Source organism: Salvelinus sp. IW2-2015, linkage group LG14 (assembly GCF_002910315.2).
Source record: "Salvelinus sp. IW2-2015 linkage group LG14, ASM291031v2, whole genome shotgun sequence".
Classification (NCBI taxonomy): domain Eukaryota; kingdom Metazoa; phylum Chordata; class Actinopteri; order Salmoniformes; family Salmonidae; genus Salvelinus; species Salvelinus sp. IW2-2015.
In genome coordinates, this window is record NC_036854.1 from 18,683,987 (window position 1) to 18,708,423 (window position 24,437).

Below are 24,437 nucleotides of genomic sequence, written 5' to 3' on the forward strand. Positions count from 1 at the left end.
AACTAAAAACTCTGGTGGTCTCCCAACCAATTCTTACTTAGGTCCCCGAAAAGGCTAGGGCCGGCCCTGAACTGGCCTGCAAGCATTCAGTCATACACTTGTGAGAAAGCATGATACATAGTCATACACTTGGTAGCATGGTACAGAAGAAGCTGTTGGAAAGGCATTGTCTACTCCAAATCAGTTTTGGTCAATAGATTACAGTTGCAAAATGCCAGTAACTTTCCCTAAATTCCCAGTTTTTCCTGAAATCCTGGTTGGAGGTATCCGGATTTCCTGCATATTCCTCCTGATTCTGGGAATCTTCCGACTGTGACGTCTGGAAAACCAGGGAATTTTGTCAACATTTGTACCAGATTTAGCTAGCAGCTAATTTCCGTCTGCAAAGGGTATTCACTGAAAAGGGTATTGGGTATTGTGTTGCCCTTCTGCCAAGTGACTGCACACCGGCTGGTTGAATAAATAAAATCCACTCTCGTACATAAAAATATGTGAATTTATTAATTATCCACAGGCATTAATGTATAAAGCTGGAAGTCAATGAGAATTTCTTGGCACAGTCATCATATTACATATTATCTACATCCCAAATGGCAACCTATTCCCTATATAGTGCGCTACTTTTGCCAGAGCCCTATAGGTCTTGGTCAAAAGTAGTGCACTATTGGCATCACATTTGAACAAAACAAAAATGTAATGCGACTAGCGTCACACAGACACCAGGACTGACTAATGAACACCACCGATTACCACGTACAGTGTTGACACAATCTCAAACAGGAAGTGACATCACCTGTGGCCAGGGCTAACACTTATTGTTAGTGTCCATTACTACTGTATAAAAGAGTGTCACCACTCAGGACACACAACACACATGGAAAACTATAAACAAGTCCTGTATTTAGTCCTGATTCATGTCTTTCCAGCTAATCAACAGTCCTGAAGAACCAGGGAAGTTTCACGCTGTGTGTGTCCTCGGATGTCAGCAAACCAAAATGGCAACTGCCTTGGTAGGTTTTAGCTGAGAGAGAGAAGAGAGATTCAGTCTCATTTTCGGACAATGACACAGCCTCGTCTAGGTAGGTGATTTCCTCTACATGTCATTGGAGAATAAAGCACCAGTCATGAACATTTGGCAGAAGGCTGAACCTGCATCCAGGCCTGGTAGACACCTGGTAGACACCTGGTAGAGCACCAGCTATACTACTGTGAAGAGGAAGTGGGAGTCAGAAGTGTGACTTTGGTCCTGGTCGGGTGCAGTGGAGACTGAGGGTCTGTCTGTTTGGCACTAGAATAGCTTAACTCAACAGGTGGGGGTGCAAATCTGGGTGGGATGGAGGGAGGGCTCGGGTGGAATGTTAGGGGAAATATGGCTTTGGTCCTGAGTGTGGCGAGAGGGAGAGATAGAGAGGGGAGAGGCTACGTCCCAAATGGCAACCTATTCCCTATATATAGTGCACTACTTTTTACCAGAGTTCATGGGCTCTGATCAAAAGTAGTGCATTACATAGGGAATAGGGTGCCATTTGGCACGCTAACAGAGTCTGGGTAGTGGTTCCAGGGGGAAATAGCAGTGGGGCCCAGTCTCAGACAGAGCTGAGTTTGACCAGGCCCCTGACAGAGTCCTCGTGCAGAGAGTCCTGGCTGGCAGGGTCGTAGAGCTGGGCCGGGTGGATGTGTCCCCCGTGGGTCATGTGGGCAGCGCAGGGCAAAGTCAGAGGCATAGGGCCAGAGGGCGAGGGAGTCTCCTCGGGGCTGGCAAAGTGGTGGTGGTGGCAGTGGGTGTCTGGGTCCCTCAGAGTCAACATGTCCCCTGCACAGCTCAGCCCGGGCATGGAGGGCAGGGAGGGCTGGCTGGGGACCAGGGAGGCACAGGGGACCACCAAGGAACTCTTCCCAGGGAAAGGGGGTCCCCCTCCACCAATCATGACGGGGTTGCTGTGGAGCAGGGGGGTGGCGGCAGCCTGCAAAACGAATTTGGTGCTCTGAATGCAGTGCTCTTGGTCACACTGAGGAGACAGGGAAAGTGAAACGGAGAGATAGATGAAGATATGAGAAGGGGAAAAAGAAACGGTAGGAGAATTATATGTTTTTGATGAGAGACAGGAAATGAAGGAAGGAAATTATAGGGGGAGTGGAAATACACACAAATAAAAAGGTTAACAGACAAAGCAGAAAGAGGAGGAAAGAAGAAAGACAACGTGAAGTTAACAAGTCTTACATAAAACATGCAATGACTACAGATACATTAGCATGTCAAATCAACTCAACACCTCATTAAACTCACTACTTCAACTCAAACAACTCGACACATTTTGAGATTGCCCAAAATGGATTATTTTAGTAAAAAATGTTTGAACATTTTCATAATCTCTCCACGGGCGTGTGGCCAAAGTTACTTGTTCTCACAGCTGCCAGCTTCAAACAAGGCTGTATGCAAATGAGGAACCATCCAGAAGACTATGATTATTCTGCTTGAGATATAAAACACCTATTTGAAAAGCAATGCAGGGAGAGGATCCACCGACGTTTGGGGAATTATATTCAGCATTATTCAGCAGAGTACCGGTGATTTAAAACATGGATATATTCAGACTGAGGGTGATAGGAGTTCCTCATCCATCACACTTAAAAGCAGAGTGAGAAGTGAGAAGCTACACCCCGTTGAATTAATGAATACAAAACACATGAGCTGTGTTCATTTACTATTAAATACTGCTCTCTGGATCAGAGGGTAAAGCCCACGGCAGCCACCGGCAGAGAGCGAGCAAGAAAGAGAGAGAGAAGTAAGAGCGCGCGCGAGAGAGAGAGAAGGATAGAGACAGAAAGAGAGAGAAAGAAGTTCAGAGCCCAATAATGACATGGATATAGACAGATTACTGCTCTCTGTTGGCCTGTAATAACATCAAAGCCTGGTTCAATTTGTCATTTGTAAGCGAGAGGCCTTGAGTGAGTTACTGACATGCAGTATTAAACCTCTACAGCACAGGTGTCAAACTCATTCCACGGGGGGCCGAGTGTCTGCGGGTTTTCGCTCCTCCCTTGTACATGATTGATGAATTAACATCACTAATTAGTTAGGAACTCCCCACACCTGGTTGTCTAGGGCTTTATTGAAAGGAAAAACCAAAAACCTGCAGACACTAGGCCCTCCGTGGAATGAGTTTGACACCCCTGCTCTACAGGATCGGTGGGTCCCCCGCGGGACGGCCGAGCTAACGTAGGCTAATGTGATTAGCATGAGATTGTAAGTAACAAGAACATTTCCCAGGACATAGACACATCTGATATTGGCAGAAAGCTTAAATTCTTGTTAATCTAACTGCACTGTGCAATTTACAATGGCGATTCCAGTGAAAGACTACCATGCTATTGTTTGCCATGCTATTGTTTGAGGAGAGTCCACAGTTATGAACTTGAAAATGTATTAATAAACCAATTAGGCACATTTGGGCAGTCTTGATACAACATTTGGAACAGAAATGCAATGGTTCATTGGATCAGTCGAAAACTTTGCACATACACTGCTAGTGGCCGAAATCTAAATGGCACCTGACTAGAATAATACATTATGGCCTTTCTCTTGCATTTCAAAGATGGTACAATTATTTATTTTTTTAAACGCATCGTTTTTTTCTTTGTAATATCTTTTACCAGATCTATTGTGTTATATTCTTCTACATTAATTTAACATTTCCACAAACTTCACATGTTTCCTATCAAATGGTATCAATAATATGCATATCCTTGCTTCAGGTCCAGAACTACAGGCAGTTAGATTTGGGTATGTCATTTCAGGCGAAAAATGTATTTCAAAGCGTTTCTCAGTAGATATAAATACTGAAGTGCCAACTCAGTCCTGTCAAACACTAAACATCTCTTTACAGAATGCATAAAGAACCACACACACAACCTACCATGTGAGTGTGAAGCTGGGTGGAGGCGTACATGCTGCTTCCGTTGGAGTGTGACACAGGCTGTGGTGTGTCTGACTGGATGAAGCCTCTTCTGTCAATAAGACTAGGAAGAGAAGACAGGGGACATGAGCAGAGGTCTTGAAGTGTGTGTGTGTCGGCAAGAGCATGTGTGAGTTTGTTTGGGTGTGCGTGTGCCCGCAAAAATGGCTGTGTGTCTGTTTGAGCGTGTGTGAGAAGCCTCCAGGCCCCATCCTTCCATGCATACCCACACACAGAGCAGACTGCAGCCACATGTTCCAGATGGAGAACAATCCCCAACACATTCCCTTGAGGTAACGGCAAACGGGTTAATGATGTGTGAAATTCCCAGCGGATCCAACCCAATGTACAGGTAAATGCCAAAATAAAAGAAACACGAGCATGAAGTGTCGTAATAGGGCATTGGGCCACCACGAGCCAGAACAGCTTCAATGCACCTAGCATAGATTCTGGTACTCTATTGAAGGGATGCGACACCATTCTTCCATGAGAAATTTAATAATTTGGTGTTTTGTTGATGGTGGTGGAAAACACTGTCTCAGACGCCACCCCAGAATCTCCCACAAGTCTTTAATTTAGTTGAGATCTGGTGACAGATGGCCATGACATTTGGTTTACATCGTTTTCATCCTAATCAGACCATTCAGTGGCACTCGTGCCCTGTGGATGAGGGCATTGTCATCCTATAGGGGCATAGCCATGGTAGCCAAAATAATGGCTTGCCTAGCATTATGGCTTGACCCTAAGCATGATGGGATGTTAATCGATTAATTAACTCAGGAATCACACCTGTGTGAAAGCGCCTGCATTCAGTAAACTTTGTATCCCTCATTTACTCAAGGGCTTCCATTATCTTGGCAGTTCCCTGTACCTACCTACTGAACAAACCTTACAAATAACTCAACTATTATTACACATGCCATTGCTCAACTCTTCTCAAGTCAGTTGTAACCCATTCATGAAATAGAACTTGCTAACAAATCAATGATAAATGTTGCTCCACCAGATGTTTGACAAACTAACCTGATTTTGTGTCTGAGGGTATCGTAATGTGCGTGGAGTCAAATTAGTGCCAAAAATAACATTGACACTACATTTACACTAATATTACTCCATAAATGACTGGCTGGACGATATTATCTCCTCTAGCCAGACCACTTACGTTAAACGTCATGACCAGCGATATGCTTTGAGGACGCTAACAATGGACGCGTCCCAAATGGCACCCTATTTCCTATGTAGCGCACTACATAGGGAATAGGTTGCTGTTAGGGACGCAGACAATGTGCTGAGCTCATCCCCAATAACGTGTAAGACAAAGCTAGTTCAAGTTCCCTCGAAAGACGGCAGAAACAGAGTGTACAGTAATTATTCCTGCGTGCGCTGATGGATATCTTGATTGAAAGTGCTGCTTATTTAAAAACAGTGGGAGGCTGTGCGATTCTCATAAGTGGAGCTCCTTCTGTCGGTGCTGACTAATGCAGAACGGGAGAGGAGTGGAGGAGGGGAGAGGAGAAGGAGGGAGAGATTGAGAGCTGAATCTAAAATCCCTTATAACTACAGTCGTGACTGGTGAGCATCCTCAGTGCAGGGTGTGTGCTCATTAGTGCATACCAGAGGTGGGACCAAGTTGCTATTATTAGAGTCACAAGCAAGTTTCAAGTCACAAGTCGAGTCCCAAGTAGAACGGGTCAAGACTTGAGTCAAGTCCAAGTTGTGCATTCCAAGAGCAAGTCGAGTCAAGTTCTTTAAGTCAAGTCTCAAGTCAAGTAAAAACAAAATCTATACATGAAACGACTTGTTCAACTACAAATCTCTGTCTGTTTATTGAGGCTACCAGACAGCCCTTTTCATTATTTTGTCAACAACACATTTTGATTAGCCCATGTCATTTTAAAATAGGGACTTTGGTTATCCAATCGTGAAAGAGTCCTATCATACTAAATATACAAGTAGATTTACCAAATATACACGGAAAACAGCCAAAAAGAAATAGCCTCTGTATCAGGCTTAAAGGAAAACTCCACCCAAAAATGATCTTTTGGTATTTGTTTCATTAGTCGATTGTTGACATAGTCCCAAAATGTTTTGCATGTCAGCAATCAAGTTTTCAAGATATGTAACATTCAAAATACATAAATCATCCCCGTATGATGCATTTTCCATCATACGTGGATGATTTGTGTTTTTGAGTGGATTTTTCCTTGGACCTGTCCTATCTGAATTGACACAGGTAGAGGGCAAGACTGCACAGCCTCCCCTTGAGAAACCACATCGAATCTGTCTAACAGGAGCTCAAACAGGTAGGCCTGCATAATATAAGCACTTGGCCCCCAGGACCACACAATTACCCAATTGGCAATTCCAACCAATCAGCTGGTTCTACAATGTAAAAGACCATTTCCACATCCATTGTTACATTGGTACATTTGTCTTAATCAGACTTAATGATTATTACTGACATTTAAACACCATGCATACATGGAACAATAATTTTCTCTTATGGAGCGCAGGCCATGTACCCTAATTCTATGTGCACTGAGGCACGTGTGCTCCTATTACGCACAACAAAAATGGCACAGACACACGGAACTTCCGACATAACTTTCGAGCTATTTTTACATTACAAAAGACCAGTAGATCTATGCTAGGAATGGTTGCCCCATTGCTGGTGAGCTTGCAAATTAAATGGTTAATAATCACCAAACAATTTTTGGAGTTGCATATTTATTTATTTACGGCAATCCTCTCTCCCTACAATTTGATGTTTGCGCTGCACCCGATCCTATAGCTGTACAGCAAATAAGCAATCCGTTTGCTAGCTCACCCGACCTGTGTTGATTGACAGTTTGCTGGTCGAATCAGAGGGCTGAGTGTGCGTTTTACTAGCCAAGGGCGATGCTGCGGCTACTGTCTCTGACTGCATGTAAAGTAATCCACGTAGACTCTGTGCTCAAAAAGTGAGTGACAAAGCATTACAAAACCTGGCTAGATCATTTAAAGTCACCAGTCTCAAGTCAAAGTCCAAGTCAAGCCTCAAGTTCTTTTATTCTCTAGAAAGTCGAGTTTCAAGTCATCCATTTGTGACTCGAGTCCAAGTCATGTGACTCGAGTCCATAACTCTTGTGCACACCATAGCAAAAACGTTGTGCAATGGAAAACAAAAGGCTGAGTTCAACATTTGACACGTTTCAGCAAGTACCTCCCTGTTTCAATTTTTTTTCTCCCAACTGAACAGGAACCCAGCCTTGCTGTTAGCTTGGCCCTGGCAGAGAGCAACTCACCTGGGTGGAAGAGGACCACAGAGGGCAGCAGAGCAGTTGGTCAGGATGTTCCCGTAGCTGTAGGGATTGTAGTTGTCCTTCGCCCGTTTGTTCGACCACGAGCCTTTAATCTGGAGAGGGAACACGACCAATCAGTGCAAAGGAAGGAGAACACTGCAGCTACCTCGCTCTCCAACCGAGGTTAATGAATTGAGGAGAAAAATGAAGAGAAATTCAGAAACTTTTGGAGGACAGTGGAACTTGACCAATCAGACCAGAGGAGACAGTTACGGATTGGGGAGGATTCTGGAGTGTTCAATCTACCAGATTCTCAGCAGAGTAAGTGAAAACAATCTGTCCAGCGACTTATTACATGGAAGCCCAAATATGAAATGACCCTTAATGCGAGACAGAATTGTTATCAGCAGTCAAAGTCAAAGACGGAAAGAGGGGGAAGAGATGTGGTGTGTGTGTGTGTGTGTTTTTGTTTGTGTGTACGTACATCTGTGTGCTTGTTTGTGTTCGTACTCACATCCTCATTGGTGGTCTGATTGGAGCTGATCAGGTAGGTGTGGAAGCCCGACAGACCCACAATGGACCACACCGAGAAGAAACACACCAGCACCTCCAGCACAGTGAGACAAACAGTCAAGGAAGAGAGACCACCATCACCATAACAACCTATGTGTTGTCATGGCAACGCAAAAACGCATGCATGCCCAGTCAAAGCTCTTCTCTGTCCTAGCACCCTAGTGGCGGAGCAAGCTTCCCCCTGAAACTAGGACAGCAGAGTCCCTGTCCATCTTATAAAAACATCTGAAACCTTACCTCTTCCAAGAGTATCTTAAATAATCCCACAGCGCCACCCCTCAGACCCCCTCCTCACACCTCTCCCCAAAATAAATAAATAAAATAATTTTGTGAACTAACACTTACACTTTTTTCCCCTTACGAGCTCTGACTTTTCTGATAGTTACTTTGAGAAAATGTTTTATTACTATGACTGTGATATGTGCTTGTCCCACCTACGTAGCTATATCAAGATGAATGCACTAACTGTAAGTCGCTTTGGGTAAGAGCTAAATGAATCAAATGTAAATATAAAATGCATGCATCAATCAATTAGACCAAGTTGAGATGAACAGCATCTAAATTTGGGTGAGAGATGGAGAGAGCTCTTGCACTTGACCTTGCTAATGCACAGAGTTGGACATAGTGGCACGGACTACCAGAATATTGTGCTGGGGCCATTGATTTCCTCGGCAATGCTCTAAACGTGGTACGGCTACATGAAATAACTGCTATGTCCTCTATAATGTCCCGAATGACTCCAGGCAAAGTGGATACATACCAGCCAATCGACTAACATACACGGTCAATGCATACAAACACATCTAACCCAACGCACGTGCCACACACAAGGCACGTCAATGACTCTCTCTCCCTATCATTTATTTGGTGTATTTCAGCCATCTGATTGTGTGCGTGTCAGATCCGTTGCCTTTCTGCAGGCCTGCCTGCGTGTGTGTGTGTGCGTGTGTGTGTGATCAAGGCCCAAATGATGCGTGACAGGTGCATGATTCTCAGAAAAGCAGCGGGGTGGCTGGATGGGGACTAATGGAAACAGAGGCAGTGCATCTGGCTGCTCCCTAATGGAAATTAAATGCCGGCATCTAGCACTCCCCTCAAATCAAACCAAATCCTGCACTACAATTTACAGTGCAGAATTTACCCTCTCAAATGGTGCTTATTGCTTCTGAGTGTGTGTTAGTGTGTGTGTGAAAGTGAGTGTGTGTGAGTGATAACCTCGAGATGACTCCCACAGTTGGAAAGAGGGAGATAAGGGCAGTGTTATCTGCCATTCAGAGATCATGCTAATGATGTTCTCTGCTATCTCCTTCCACTTGAAGGGCGAGTATATAAACAGAAATAAAGAAGTCCAACATCTAACTGTGCGCACGCACACATACACACTCTCCCCCAGTAAAAAGATATCTGGCAGGGCTGTCTTTGAGTGCGCTGAGGAAGCCTGTCCGGTTGGATCCTGCGGAGAGCAGAGAGAGCAGAGAAACGACGGGGGTTTGTTACGTAAAGGAGGGGAACATCCAAAGGTCCGCTGAGCACCATGATGATGAGCTAGTCAGTACATACACAGCATTTACTTCCCACTGAATTAGAGCTTCTCAGTCCTGGTGACGGAATATCTCAGAGCTGCTTCACAGCACCCGCAGTAGGACAAGAAGCTGTATGCTCCGAAGGAGATTATTCTGCCTCCGACTCAAACGCCTGTCAATGTCTGTACTTCTCATGTCTGGAAAAACATGTCTACAAACAGTTGAAGTTGGAAGTTTACATACACCTCTGCCAAATACATTTAAACTTAGTTTTTCACAATTCCTGACATTTAATCCTAGTAAAGATTCTCTGTCTTAGGTCAGTTAGGATCACCACTTTATTTTAAGAATGTGAAAGGTCAGAATAATAGCAGAGGGAATTATTTATTTAAACTTTTATTTCTTTCATCACATTCCCAGTGGGTCAGAAGTTTACATACACACAATTAGTATTTGGTAGTATTTGGTAGCATTGCCTTTAAATTGTTTAACTTGGGTCAAACGTTTCGGGTAGCCTTCCACAAGCTTCCCACAATAAGTTTCGGTGAATTTTGGCCATTCCTCCTGACAGAGCTGGTGTAACTGAGTCAGGTTAGTAGGCATCCTTGCTCGCACACGCTTTTTCAGTTCTGCCCACAAATTTTCTATGGGATTGAGGTCAGGGCTTTGTGGTGGCCACTCCAATACCTTGACTGTTGTCCTTAAGCCATTTGCCACAACTGGAAGTATTCTTGGGGGCATTGTCCATTTGGAAGACCCATTTGTGACCAAGCTTTAACTTCCTGACTGATGTCTTGAGATGTTGCTTCAATATATCCACATAACTTTCTTCCGTCATGATGCCATCTATTTTGTGAAGTGCACCAGTCCCTCCTGCAGCAAAGCACCCCCACAACATGATGCTGCCACCCCCGTGCTTCACGTTTGGGATGATGTTCTTCGGCTTGCAAGCCTCCCCCTTTTTCCTCTAAACATAATGATGGTCATTATGACCAAACAGCTCTATTTTGTTTCATCAGACCAGAGGACATTTCTCCAAAAAGTATGATCTTTGTCCCCATGGCTTTTTTTATGGCGGTTTTGGAGCAGTGGCTTCTTCCTTGCTGAGCGGCCTTTCAGGTTATGTCGATATAGGACTAGTTTTACTGTGGATATAGATACTTTTGTACCTGTTTCCTCCAGCATCTTCACAAGGTCCTTTGCTGTTGTTCTGGGATTGATTTGCACTTTTCGCACCAAAGTACGTTCATCTCTAGGAGACAGAATGCGTCTCCTTCCTGAGCGGTATGACGGCTGCCGTGGTCCCATGGTGTTTATACTTGCGTACTATTGTTTGTACAGATGAACATGGTACCTTCAGGCATTTGGAAATTGCTCCCAAGGATGAACCAGACTTGTGGAGGTCTACCATTTTCCCCCTGAGGTCTTGGTTGATTTCTTTTGATTTTCACATGATGTCAAGCAGAGGCACAGAGTTTAAAGTTAGGCCTTGAAATACATCCACAGGTACACCTCCAATTGACTCAAATGATGTCAATTAGCCTATCAGAAGCTTCTAAAGCCATGACATCATTTTCTGGAATTTTCCAAGCTGTTTAAAGGTACAGTCAACTTAGTGTATGTAAACTTCTGACCCACTGGAATTGTGATACAGTGAATTATAAATGAAATAATCTGTCTGTAAACAATTGTTGGAAAAATGACTTGTGTCATGCACAAAGTAGATGCCCTAACCGACTTGCCAAAACTATAGTTTGTTAACAAGACATTTTTGGAGTGGTTAAAAAACAAGTTTTAATGACTCACATAAGTGTATGTAAACTTCCGACTTCAACTGCAACTGATGCTAGTCACACTGACTGTACCAAACTAGGTTTAAGTCAGGCCTAAATGTGAAGGGTCAATAGGCTAATATCGGTCAAGGATTTTCTACCAGGAACTCTAGTCTTGATCAAAACACCTCTACTGTGGTTCAGCAGGGAATATCTGCATCTCAAATGGCACCCTATCCTATAGTGCACTACTTTTAACCAGGGCCCATTTGGAATGCAGACAATGACTGACAGCTAATGGTTCAGAAGAAGCTCCCCAAACCCCATCTCTAGGCTACACACAGAAACACTAAAAATAAGAACTAACCTAAATCAATACCCACAACCCGTAAGACTGACGCTGTTAGTCACAGTAATCAATGGGCCGAATGCTGATGACTGATACAGATTAAACCTAAATCCAATCGTTATCGCCTGTAGAAAAGCCATTTGTGGAAATGGCTAAGAAAGAAACAGGTAAGTAAAGCCAGGACATGTGTTCGTTGCCTCTCTCTCTCTGCACAGTGAGTGGTGGACCACAGAGGGCAGCTTTGTGTATCTCAGTGTATCTCAGAGTAGGAGTGCTGATTTAGGATCAGTTTATCCTTTTAGATGAGATTACATAGGGCGGGGGGACCTGATCCTCGGTCAGCACTCTTACTCTGAGAGGCTTGATACATACGACCCCTGGCCTGCTTCTGCTCTGCCTGATTGATCTGTGTGTACAGTAAAGCACCACAAACACCGCTCCCTCTCTCCCCCATAGAGAGAGAGACCAGCCGCATCAGCAGCTTTCCTGACAACCAGCCTCCACTGGCGCTGGGAAGCAGGGAGAGAGGGAGGGTCGTTTTCTGAAGAGGGGTAGAGGTAGAGGGGCGGAGGGGAAGTGGGAGGTGGTGCTGAGCGAGATGAAGTGCCCTAGGAGGTAGTGCTGCTCAGGGCTAGCGGCCCTTTGTTTATGGGTGGATACTGCTGACGGTGAAATACACCTGAAAACCTGGTTGTGGTTAACCGTCTGCTCAACCGCTGTGTATGGGGTAAGGATAATTAGAGTTACAATTAGAGAAGGCTAGGGCAACAAAAAAAACGTGATAACGTGTGAGAGAAATACCAGTGTTATGCATTCACTCATCTTGTCATTGATGATATTTTCTGGATAACAAACCGCATGTTCTGGGCACCTGGGGGACATTGTATGGGGAAAAACAGAGTTGCGTGTATTTCAGGGCATCACCGCTTTGTGTGTGTGTGTGTGTGTGTGTTTCAGTCTCTGGTCGGTATTATACTCACTTAGGATGACGTGTGTGATGACGAAGGCGAATATGAATACAGTGAGGAAGGAGAGGGAGAGGATGAAGAGGTAGAAGAAACGGTAGTTCCTCTTGCCCACACAGTTCCCCACCCAGGGACAGTGGTGATCAAAACGCTCTGCAGAGAGAGAGAGAGGAGGGAGAGAGAGAGAGAGAGGAAAGGAACGTTTAGACAAAGAAAAGTGGTCGGACAGAGGGAAGGGAAAGAGTGGAATAGAGAAGTAAAGAAGAAGAGAGAAGCAGATAGAAAAGGGAAATAAAACAGCGGAAAGAGAAAGGGAGAGATGGGAGAGAGTAGGTGGTTTAAAAGTCATGCATATGGAGCAGCCATCGAGTCAGTTAGCTTCTCCTATTAGTTTCAGGACTACAGTACTCACCCACACAGTTGTCGCACAGGCTGCAGTGCGAGGCCCGTGGGGGCCTGAAGATCTTGCAGGTGAAGCAGTACTTGAGCTTCACCGTCTGCCCGTTGATGACCACCTCTCTGGTCCTCGGGGGCGGCCTGTACCCTGGACCACTGGGGCCGTTAGCCGCGTCTGAGGAGGACCAAACAAGAGCAAGTCAGATTTAGTTCACAAGGGAAGCATATTCCTTTGTTCTCCTATGGTGGATATTCAGTACAGCCTCAGAGCTGTATCTTATTCCTAAAGCACAGCCAGTCCGTTACGAGTTCCTGTATCCAAGGGGGAGTTTGGGCAATTTTCAGGCTCTGTTTTTATTTCCCTGTGATAAACAAAGCAAGTCACGCCATCACATTTCAGGGGCTTCTAAACAGCTTCTACCCCCAAGCCATAAGACTCCTGAACATCTAATCAAATGGCTACTCAGACTGTTTGCATTTCCCCCCCCCCCCCCCTTTTTACGCTGATGCTACTCTCTGTTATTATCTATGCATAGTCACTTTAATAACTCTACCTACATGTACATATTACCTCGATTACCTCGACTAACCGGTGCCCCTGCACATTGACTCTGTACCGTATGATGGAAAATTGCAAGATTATGTTATAATACTTTTATTGCATCAAATGGTTGTTTTATGCAACAGAATAGAGGATTCTTATAACTATTGTGTGTGTGTTCTACTGAGGACGGGCCTCTGGGAGATAACACTGACAGGAGATTTATGATGTCTTTTGGGTGATAAAACCTAAAGAGCAATCCAAAGCATGAGTTAATGATTCTGTTCTATACCGTACCAGGGAGAGATGGTTCCAGTTTAGAGTCGGAGGGCCAGACACTGGTCTCTATACCATGAAAACTGTTGACACAGCAGATACTGTCTGCTATGAATTACAGGTTGTCTTTCATACAAATCTTAACCTTGTGACCCATTCTATACATCTGTTGTTCATCATGTAGGTTGAAAGGGGTGTATATTGGCTATAAAATACCTTTGTACTTTGTCTCGGGGCTCTCAACGAATCATTTGAGCGTGAATCGTTGGCCAGCCAACATTATTGTAGAGGACTCAATCGATTCACTTTATATGTGTGCGTTGTATTGACTTGCTCCCTTATCAATAAGTGATTAAAGATTTAGTTGAAGTATAACTCTGACTTGTGCGATACGTTTGTCTCTCCTCATTTGATAGTAAAGAAATTAACGACCACAACCGGTACATATAGCTTCGCTACTGTTATTTTACTGCTAACTTTAATTATTTGTTACTTTAATTTCTTTCTATTAAAAAAAAACCTGCATTGTTGGTTAAGGGCTTGTAAGTAAGCATTTCACTGTAAGGTCTACACCTGTTGTATTCGGCGCATGTGACAAATAAAATTGGATTCGATTGGATTTGATTACATAGGCTTTCGGAGCTTGACATATCAGTCAGCACATTTTACTGGCTTCCTCACTGATGCATTTTACAGCGCCGGGCCGCTGGGGCACGATGTTTACTTGGCATTACATTATTCATCTGCTCAGCAGGACCTAGCACTCCACTCAGAGACACATACACACACAGACTCACAAGCAAACACTCACATGCACACACACACACAGCCTGATCATCAAGCTTGGAGATGGGGGGGGCAACACCTCTGCGGCTCTGCATATCGCTCACTCAGCATCACTTAATTCCCTACTCCTGTGACAGGAGGACTTTTTGAAATGTTATTTTATTTTATTTAACCGTTATTTATTTAGGCAAGTCAGTTAAGAACAAATTCTTATTTTCAATGACGGCCTACACCGGCCAAACCCTAACGAGGACAACGCTGAGCCAATAGTGCGCCGCTCTGTGACTCCCAATCACGGCCGGTTGTGATACAGCCTGGAATCAAACCAGGGTCTGTAGTAACGCCTCTAGCACTGAGATGCAGTGCCTTAGACCGCTGCGCCACTCGGGAGCCCCAAAAAAACAATACTAAATAATAATACTAATAAGGTAAGGTACTGTAAATGTAATTGACAAATTATATACACACACACATATTTATATATATACATACACTACTGTTCAAACGTTTGGGGTCACTTAGAAATGTCCTTGTTTTTGAAAGAAAAGCACATTTTTATGTCCATTAAAATAAAATCAAATTGATCAGAAACAGTGTAGACATTGTTAATGTTGTAAATGACTATTGTAGCTGGAAACGGCTGATTTTTAATGGAATATCTACATAGGCGTACAGAGGCCCATTATCAGCAACCATCACTCCTGTGTTCCTATGGCACGTTGTGTTAGCTAATCCAAGTTTATCATTTTAAAAGGCTAATTTCTCATTAGAAAACTATTTTGCAATTATGTTAGCACAGCTGAAAACTGTTGTGCAAATTAAAGAAGCAATTAAACTGGCCTTCTTTAGACTAGTTGAGTATCTGGAGCATCAGCATTTGTAGCCAGGGCAATAAATTGCAATGTTCGTACTGTGAGACACCTAAGACAGCGCTACAGGGAGAAAGGACGGACAGCTGACCGTCCTCGCAGTGGCAGACCATATGAAACAACACCTGCACAGGATCGGTACATCCAAACATCACACCTGCGGGACAGGTACAGGACGGCATCAACAACTGCCCGAGTTACACCAGGAACGCACAATCCCTCCATCAGTGCTCAGACTGTCCGCAATAGGCTGAGAGAGGCTGAGGGCTCGTAGGCCTGTTGCAAGGCAGGTCCTCACCAGACATCAAAGGCAACAACGTCGCCTATGGGCACAAATCCACCGTCACTGGACCAGACAGGACTGGCAAAAAGTGCTCTTCACTGATGAGTCGCGGTTTTGTCTCACCAGGGGTGATGGTTGGATTCACGTTTATCATCGAAGGAATGAGCATTACACCGAGGCCTGTACTCTGGAGCGGGATCGATTTGGAGGTGGAGGGTGCGTCAAGGTCTCGGGCGGTGTGTCACAGCATCATCGGACTGAGCTTGTTGTCATTGCAGGCAATCTCAAAGCTGTGCGTTACAGGGAAGACATCCTCCTCCCTCATGTGGTACCTTTCCTGCAGGCTCATCCTGACATGACCCTCCAGCATGACAATGCCACCAGCCATACTGCTCGTTCTGTGCGTGATTTCCTGCAAGGCAGGAATGTCAGTGTTCTGCCATGGCCAGTGAAGAGCCCGGATCTCAATCCCATTGAGCACATCTGGGACCTGTTTGATCGGAGGGTGAGGGCTAGGGCCATTCCCCCCAGAAATGTCCGGGAACTTGCAGGTGCCTTGGTGGAAGAGTGGGGTAACATCTCAGAGCAAGAACTGGCAAATCTGGTTCAGTCCATGAGGAGGAGAAGCACTGCAGTATTTAATGCAGCTGGTGGCCACACCAGATACTGACTGTTTCTTTTAATTTTGACCCACCCTTTTTCAGGGACACATTATTCCATTTCTGTTAGTTACATGTCTGTGGAACTTGTTCAGTTTATGTCTCAGTTGTTGAATCTTGTTATGTTCATACAAATACTTACACATGTTAAGTTTGTTGAAAATAAACGCAGTTGACATTGAGAGGATGTTTCTTTTTTTGCTGAGTTAATATATATATATATACACAGTTGAAGTCGGAAGTTTACATACACTTAGGTTGGAGTCATTATAACTCATTTTCAACAACTCCACAAATTTCTTGTTAACAAACTATAGTTTTGGCAATTCGGTTAGGTCATCTACTTTGTAATTGACACAAGTAATTTTTCCAACAATTGTTTACAGACAGATTATTTCACTTATAATTCATTGTATAACAATTCCAGTGGGTCAGAAGTTTACATACATTAATTTGACTGTGCCTTTAAACAGCTTCCAGAAAATGATGTCATGGCTTTAGAAGCTTCTGATAGGCTAATTGACATCATTTGAGTCAATTGGAGGTGTACCTGTGGATGTATTTCAAGGCCTACCTTCAAACACAGTGCCTCTTTGCTTGACATCATGTGAAAATCAAAAGAAATCATTACCTGTATTAACTGCACCTGTTTGAACTCGTTACCTGTATAAAAGACACCTGTCCATACACTCAATCAAACAGACTCCAGCCTCTCCACAATGGCCAAGACCAGAAAGCTGTGTAAGGACATCAGGGATCAAATTGTAGACCTGCACAAGGCTGGGATGGGCTACAGGACAATAGGCAAGCAGCTTGGTGAGAAGGCAACAATTGGCGCAATTATTAGAAAATGGAAGAAGTTCAAGATGACGGTCAATCACCCTTGGTCTGGGGCTCCATGCAAGATCTCACCTCGTGGGGCATCAATGATCATGAGGAAGGAGAGGGACCATCCCAGAACTATACGGCAGGACCTGGTCAATGACCTGAAGAGAGCTGAGATCACAGTCTCAAAGAAAACCATTAGTAACACACTACGCCGTCATGGATTAAAATCCTGCAGCGCACGCAAGGTCCCCCTGCTCAAGCCAGCGTATGTCCAGGCCCGTCTGAAGTTTGCCAATGACCATCTGGATGATCCAGAGGAGGAATGGGAGAAGGTCATGTGGTCTGATGAGACAAAAATAGAGCTTTTTGGTCTAAACTCCACTCGCCATGTTTGGAGGAAGAAGAAGGATGAGTACAACCCCAAGAACACCATCCCAACCGTGAAGCATGGAGGTGGAAACATTATTCTTTGACGATGCTTTTCTGCAAAGGGGACAGGATGACTGCACCGTATTGAGGGGAGGATGGATGGGGCCATGTATCGCGAGATCTTGGCCAACAACCMCCTTCCCTCAGTAAGAGCATTGAAGATGGGTCGTGGCTGGGTCTTCCAGCATGACAACAACCCGAAACACACAGCCAGGGCAACTAAGGAGTGGCTCCGTAAGAAGCATCTCAAGGTCCTGGAGTGGCCTAGCCAGTCTCCAGACCTGAACCCAATAGAAAATCTTTGGAGGGAGCTGAAAAGTCCGTATTGCCCAGCGACAGCCCCGATACCTGAAGGATCTGGAGAAGGTCTGTATGGAGGAGTGGGCCAAAATCCCTGCTGCAGTGTGTGCAAACCTGGTCAAGAACTACAGGAAACGTATGATCTCTGTAATTGCAAACAAAGGTTTCTGTACCAAATATTAAGTTCTGCTTTTCTGATGTATCAAATACTTATGTCATGCAATAAAATGCAAATTAATTACTTAAAAATCATACAAATGTGATTTTCTGGATTTTTGTTTTAGATTCCGTCTCTCACAATTGAAGTGTACCTATGATAAAAATTTAAGACCTCTACAAGCTTTGTAAGTAGGAAAACCTGCAAAATCGGCAGTGTATCAAATACTTGTTCTCCCCACTGTATATATATATATGTAAATATACAGTACCAGTCAAAGGTTTGGACCCTCCTACTCATTCAAGCACTATTTGGTAAAATACTAAGTCCATATTATGGCAAGAACAGCTCAAATAAGCAAAGAGAGACAAAAGTCCATCATTACTTTAAGACATGTAGATCAGTCAATCCGGAAAATGTCAATAACTTTGAAAGTGCAGTCGCAAAAACCAAGCCCTATGATGAAACTGGCTCTCATGAGGATGGTGCAGACGGCCCAATACTGAGGAAGGCCCGAAAGATCGTCAAGAACTCCAGTTACCCGAGCTACTGACTTTTCACTCTGTTACCATCTGGCGAGTATTGGGTCTCGAACAAACATGCTGTTCTAATATAAACTATTGATTCCACTACCCACTTTATATTTGTAAATACAGTGTTATCAACTGATAAAATGGTGCCGGAAGAAATGGCAGCAGTTTTACGGGCGCCCAACCAACTGTGCTAGCGGTTGTGTGGGATGCCTCGTGAGGACCCGCAGAAGGCGAGTGGGAAAGCTGCCGTTACCGTCAATACTACTCGCCAACGTGCAATCATTGGACAATAAATTAGACGAGGTACGATCGCGAATATCCTACCAACGGGACATCAAAAACTGTAATATCCTATGTTTCACGGAATCGTGGCTGAATGACGACATGGATATTCATAACGGGATATACGCTGCACCGGCAAGATAGAACAGCACACTCCGGTAAGACAAGGGGGCGCGGTCTGTGCAGATTTGTAAACAGCTGGTGCACGAAATCTGAGAAAGTCTCTAGATTTTGGTCGCCTGAAGTAGAGTATATTGTGATAAATTGCAGCCCACACTACTTGCCGAGAGAGTATTCAGCTATACTTTTCGTGGCTGTTTATTTACCACCACAGACAGATGCTGGCACTAAGACCGTGCTCAGTCAGATGTATAAGGAAATAAGCAAACAGGAAACCACTCACCCAGAGGCGGCGCTCCTAGTGGCCAGAGACTTTAATGCAGGGAAACTTAAATCAGTTCTACCAAATTTCTATCAACATGTTAAATGTGCAACCAGAGGGGAAATAAATTATAGATCACCTGTACTCCACACACAGAGACGCATACAAAGCTCTCCCTCGCCCCTCATTTGGTAAATCCGACCACAACTAAATCCTCCTGATTCCTGCTTACAAGCTAAAATTGAAGCAGGAAGCACCAGTGACTCAGTCTATAAAAAAGTGGTCAGATGAAGCAAATGCTAAATTACAGGACTGTTTTGCTATCACAGACTGGAACATGTTCCGGGATTCTTCCGATGGCATCAGGATTCTTCCGACACCACATCAGTCACTGGCTTTATCAATAAGTGCATCGAGGACGTCGTCCCCACAGTGACTATACGTACATACCCCAACCAGAAGCCATGGATTACAGGCAACATTCGCACTGAGCTAAAGGGCAGAGCTGCCGCTTCAAGGTGCGGGACTCTAACCTGGAAGCTTACAAGAAATCCTGCTATGTCCTGCGACGAACCATCAAACAGGCAAAGCGTCAATACAGGGCTAAGATTGAATCATACTACACCGGTTCCGATGCTCATCTTATGTGGCAGCGCTTGCAAACTATTACAGACTGCAAAAGGAAGCACAGCCACGAGCTGCCCAGTGACACGAGCCTACCAGACGAGCTAAATCATTTCTATGCTCGCTTCGAGGCAAGCAACACTGAGGCATGCATGAGAGCATCAACTGTTCCGGACGACTGTGATCACGCTCCCCATAGCCGACGTGAGTAAGACCTTTAAACAGGTCAACATACACAAGGCTGCAGGGCCAGATGGATTACCAGGACGTGTGCTCCGGGCATGTGCTGACCAACTGGCAGGTGTCTTCACTGACATTTTCAACATGTCCCTGATTGAGTTTGTAATACCAACATGTTTCAAGCAGACCACCATAGTCCCTGTGCCCAAGAAGACAAAGGCAACCTGCCTAAATGACTACAGACCCGTAGCACTCACGTCCGTAGCCATGAAGTGCTTTGAAAGGCTTGGTAATGGCTCACAATCAACACCATTATCACAGAACCCTAGACCCACTCCAATTTGCATACCGCCAAACAGATCCACAGATGATGCAATCTCTTGCACTCCACACTGCCCTTTCCCACCTGGACAAAAGGAACACCTATGTGAGAATGCTATTCATTGACTACAACTCAGCATTCAACACCATAGTACCTCAAAGCTCATCACTAAGCTAAGGATCCTGGGACTAAAAACACCTCCCTCTGCAACTGGATCCTGGACTTCCTGACAGGCCGCCCCCAGTGGTGAGGGTAGGCAGTATACATCTGCCACGCTGATCCGCAACACTGGAGCCCCCAGGGGTGCGTGCTCAGTCCCTCCTGTACTCCCTGTTCACCCACGACTGCATGGCCAGGCACGACTCCAACACCATCATTAAGTTTGCAGACGACACAACAGTGGTAGGCCTGATCACCGACAACGACGAGACAGCCCTATAGGAATCAGAGACCTGACCGGGTGGTGCCAGAATAAACAACCTATCCCTCAACGAACCAAGACTAAGGAGATGATTGTGGACTACAGGAAAAGGAGACCGAGCACGCCCCCATTCTCATCGACGGGGCTGTAGTGGAGGAGGTTGAGAGCTTCAAGTTCCTGGTGCCACATCACCAACAAACTAGAATGTTCAAACACACCAAGACAGTCGTGAAGAGGGCACACAAGCCTATTCCCCCTCAGGAAACTAAAAAGATGGCATTGGGTCCTAAGATCCTCAAAAGGTTCTCCAGCTGCAACATCGAGAGCATCCTGACTGGTTGCATCACTGCCTGGTACGGCAATTGCTCGCGCTTCCGACCGCAAGGCACTACAGAGGGTAGTGTGTACGGCCCAGTACATCACTGAGGCTAAGCTGCCTGCCATCCAGGACCTCTACACCAGGCGGTGTCAGAGGAAGTCCCTAAAAATTGTCAAAGACCACAGCCACCCCAGTTATAGACTGTTCTCTCTACTACCGCATGGCAAGCCGGTACCGGAGTGCCAAGTCTAGGACAAAAAGTCTTAAACAGTTTTACCCCAAGCCATAAGATCCTGAACAGGTAATCAACTGGCTACCCGGACTATTTGCATTGTGTGCCCCCCCACCCCTCTTTTACGCTGCTGCTACTCTCTGTTTATCATATATGCACAGCCACTTTAACTATACATTCATGTACATACTACCTCAATTGGCCCGACCAACCAGTGCTCCCGCACATGGGCTAACCGGCTATCTGCATTGTGTCCCGCCACCCACCACCGCCAACCTCTTTTTACACTACTGCTACTCTCTGTTCATCATATATGCATAGAACTTTAACCATATCTACATGTACATACTACCTCAATCAGCCCGACTAACTGGTGTCTGTATGTAGCCTCGCTACTGTTATAGCCTCGCTACTGTATATAGCCTCGCTACTGTATATAGCCTCGCTACTGTTATTTTTCACTGTCTTTTTACTGTTGTTTTTATTTCTTTACTTACCTATTGTTCACCTAATAGCTTTTTTGCACTATTGGTTAGAGCCTGTAAGTAAGCATTTCACTGTAAGGTCTACTACACCTGTTGTATTCGGCGCACGTGACAAATAAACTTGGATTTGAAGTACAGTTCATTATTACTATGCATATTATCTCTATTACTTGGCTCTGCCTTGTCCTGCTGTGTCGTCCATTATTTCCAAGGTAATGTACAGAACATCTCCGTTTATCACTTACACATCTGTTCTGCTTTTTCCTGGAGGAGGAAATTGAAAATATGTAGCCAACTCTGTATGGCTTCATTTAAAAAGGAGGATACTTTAAACAGGGTTCCATTGCCATCACTCAGCATCACTGCCTACCTTGGACAAGTATTTTCATACACTGTGCCATTCCTTGTAACATTTCATCGCACTGTGCCACTGGTTTATTGTTTAATATAAACTGAGTGTATAAAGTTAACTATAAAGATTTTAAAGAGGCTGTAAAGTAACTTTGGATCAAAGTTTCAGGCAACACCATGCGTCAATGTGGCGAACATCTGTGGGACTGAGATTTAGCCTAAATATTTAACCACGACTTTGGGTACATGAAAAACAAGACATTGACAGTGGTGGTGGCGGCAGTTGCGTTGGAACGGAGCATACATTATGTATATTGCGGGAAGGAGATCACTTGCTGTCACTTCAGATGCCGTTCTTATACACAGAGGATTGTGAATGCATTTAACAACAAGACTTCTGCTGGAAGACAGTGCAGGAATGATGAGATATATATATATATATATATATATAAAGGAGAGGAGAAAAACACACACACACAAATACACACACAGTGCAAGAGAGAGATAAAGCAGATATCAGACAGAAGGATTTGTTTGACTGCAAGTGAGTTTTGGGAGGCAGCAAATAAAGCAGCTTAGAATTGAAAACGTATTGAGCTGCTCGAAAGCAAGCATTTGTTGTGAGAGAGACTGAAGAGAGGGAGCGACAAAGACAACGAGAGGGAGAGAACGTCGTTTTGAAGGAGTTTAGAGGTTGCAAGAGCTAGGGAAGGTTGTGAAACAGACAATAGGACGAGACTACTTCTCCAAAAGTTCACCGCTTTTTCAGTGCAGGCCTGTAATATCACTTTTCATCAACGTTTAATAAACTAAATGTAATTCTTGTTTATAGGTATTGTTTACAGGTATGAGTTTGATGGCAATTAGTACCATTTTCGCTGTTTGTAGAGTTGACTATACAGTACTGAACCTCCAGATCCTCTATTAGAGGATGTGTGGATGCTATTTCTAATGCATCACATTGTGACCGACCACAACCGAATTGAGTAAATATAACAGTGAATTACTTCTACCCTTCCTCAATGGCTGTATAAAACACTGTTGATGTGGTGAGACATAGGGGTGTGTCCCAAATGGCACCCTAATCCCTCCAAAATGACACCCTAATCCCTATATAGTGCACTACTTTTGACTGGAGCCCTATGGTAGTGCACTACACGGGGAATAGGGGGCCATTTGTGACGCAACCCACGAGAGACGCTTTCTGTCCTGCTCTGAGAAAGCTGGAGTTAGATAAACAGAGCAAACAGCGCCCAAATTTGGTCATTCTCTTAGTACTGGATATTTTGTGATGGACAAGTCAGTTCTGGAATGCTGTATTCACAGGAAAAAACAGAGTTCCAAAAATACATCCAGATTGTTCTGTCTGTATAGCACAGATTTCGCTCATTGAAAATCACTGACTGATTCTTCTTGGTACGCATTGGATTGGACATCTCATAACAAAACGGAACTAGTGGCTTGCTCCTGTGATAGAGGGTTACATCCCAAATGGCACCCTATTCCCTACATATTGCACTACTTTTAACCAGAGCACTATGAGCCCTGGTCAAAAGTAGTGCACTATACAGAGAATATGGTACCATTTGGAACTGATGAGATATTTTCTAGATTGAACTCTAAAACGAGGCCCTTAGTCAGACTGTTTGAACAACATGCCATTGGTGCTCAGGGCAAAGCGCCTCTCAAAGCTGATGTCATCTCCAAACATAAACAACACTGAATACTTTATCATCTCACATGTGAACACAGACACCAAAGGCGTTTAGAGGCCACATGTGATTGGCTCGATCCAACCCGTTTGACAGTGGTCGGGCAAAGTTCACGTTGACCTCAAATCTATCTGCCTCATTAGCTGAACACAAACAAGGAGAAGAAACAGCATCAGAGACTCTGAGTGCAGAGTTCTGCCTGCTCCAAGTCCAAAAATGCACCCTATTCCCTACATAGTGCACTACTTTTGACCAGGACCTTGGACTACTTTTGACCAAAACCCACCTCTGGTCAAAAGTAGTATACTACACACATACACTATATAGAGAATAGGGTGCCATTTGGGAAACCATCCCCTGGACTCTGGACCGTCAGGAAACGGTTGTCTCCATAGTTACCTATTTGTCTCTCCAGGTCGGCAGCCTCGTCGGGCGTGGCGCGGGGCAGGACCCCCGGGTCACTGAAGCTGGCCCTGAAGAGCATCCCCAGCACAAAGAGAAACAACACCCCTCCGATCACTGGGATGGCTGGGGTCAGGTTGGACGCCAGGAACGGACAGCTGCACGGGAGAAGATAAAAAGAAAGGTTTAAGAATGTAAAATCACGTAGGCCTAATTGGTAGCTGTTCTTAGTGTGGTCTCTGTATTTGA

General features: G+C 44.6%; 1 protein-coding gene across 2 annotated transcripts in view; it reads right to left on the reverse strand.

The window, feature by feature from the left end:
- Positions 1–482: 482 nt before the first annotated feature.
- Positions 483–24,437, reverse strand: part of zdhhc14 (zinc finger DHHC-type palmitoyltransferase 14) — a 44,694-nt gene continuing 20,739 nt past the window's right edge. The window contains exons 2-9 of one of the 2 annotated variants that reach the window (XM_023999496.2): positions 24,186–24,346; positions 12,832–12,990; positions 12,435–12,572; positions 9,215–9,263; positions 7,752–7,854; positions 7,241–7,350; positions 3,918–4,020; positions 483–1,964 (exon numbers count right to left, since the gene is read on the reverse strand). In XM_023999496.2, coding sequence (XP_023855264.1) covers positions 1,587–1,964; positions 3,918–4,020; positions 7,241–7,350; positions 7,752–7,854; positions 9,215–9,263; positions 12,435–12,572; positions 12,832–12,990; positions 24,186–24,346 — 1,201 coding nt within the window. In that variant the 3' untranslated portion in view covers positions 483–1,586. Of the gene's footprint in view, positions 2,010–3,917; positions 4,021–7,240; positions 7,351–7,751; positions 7,855–9,214; positions 9,264–12,434; positions 12,573–12,831; positions 12,991–24,185; positions 24,347–24,437 lie in introns of both variants that reach the window. The other variant, XM_023999495.2, reaches the window with a different exon arrangement.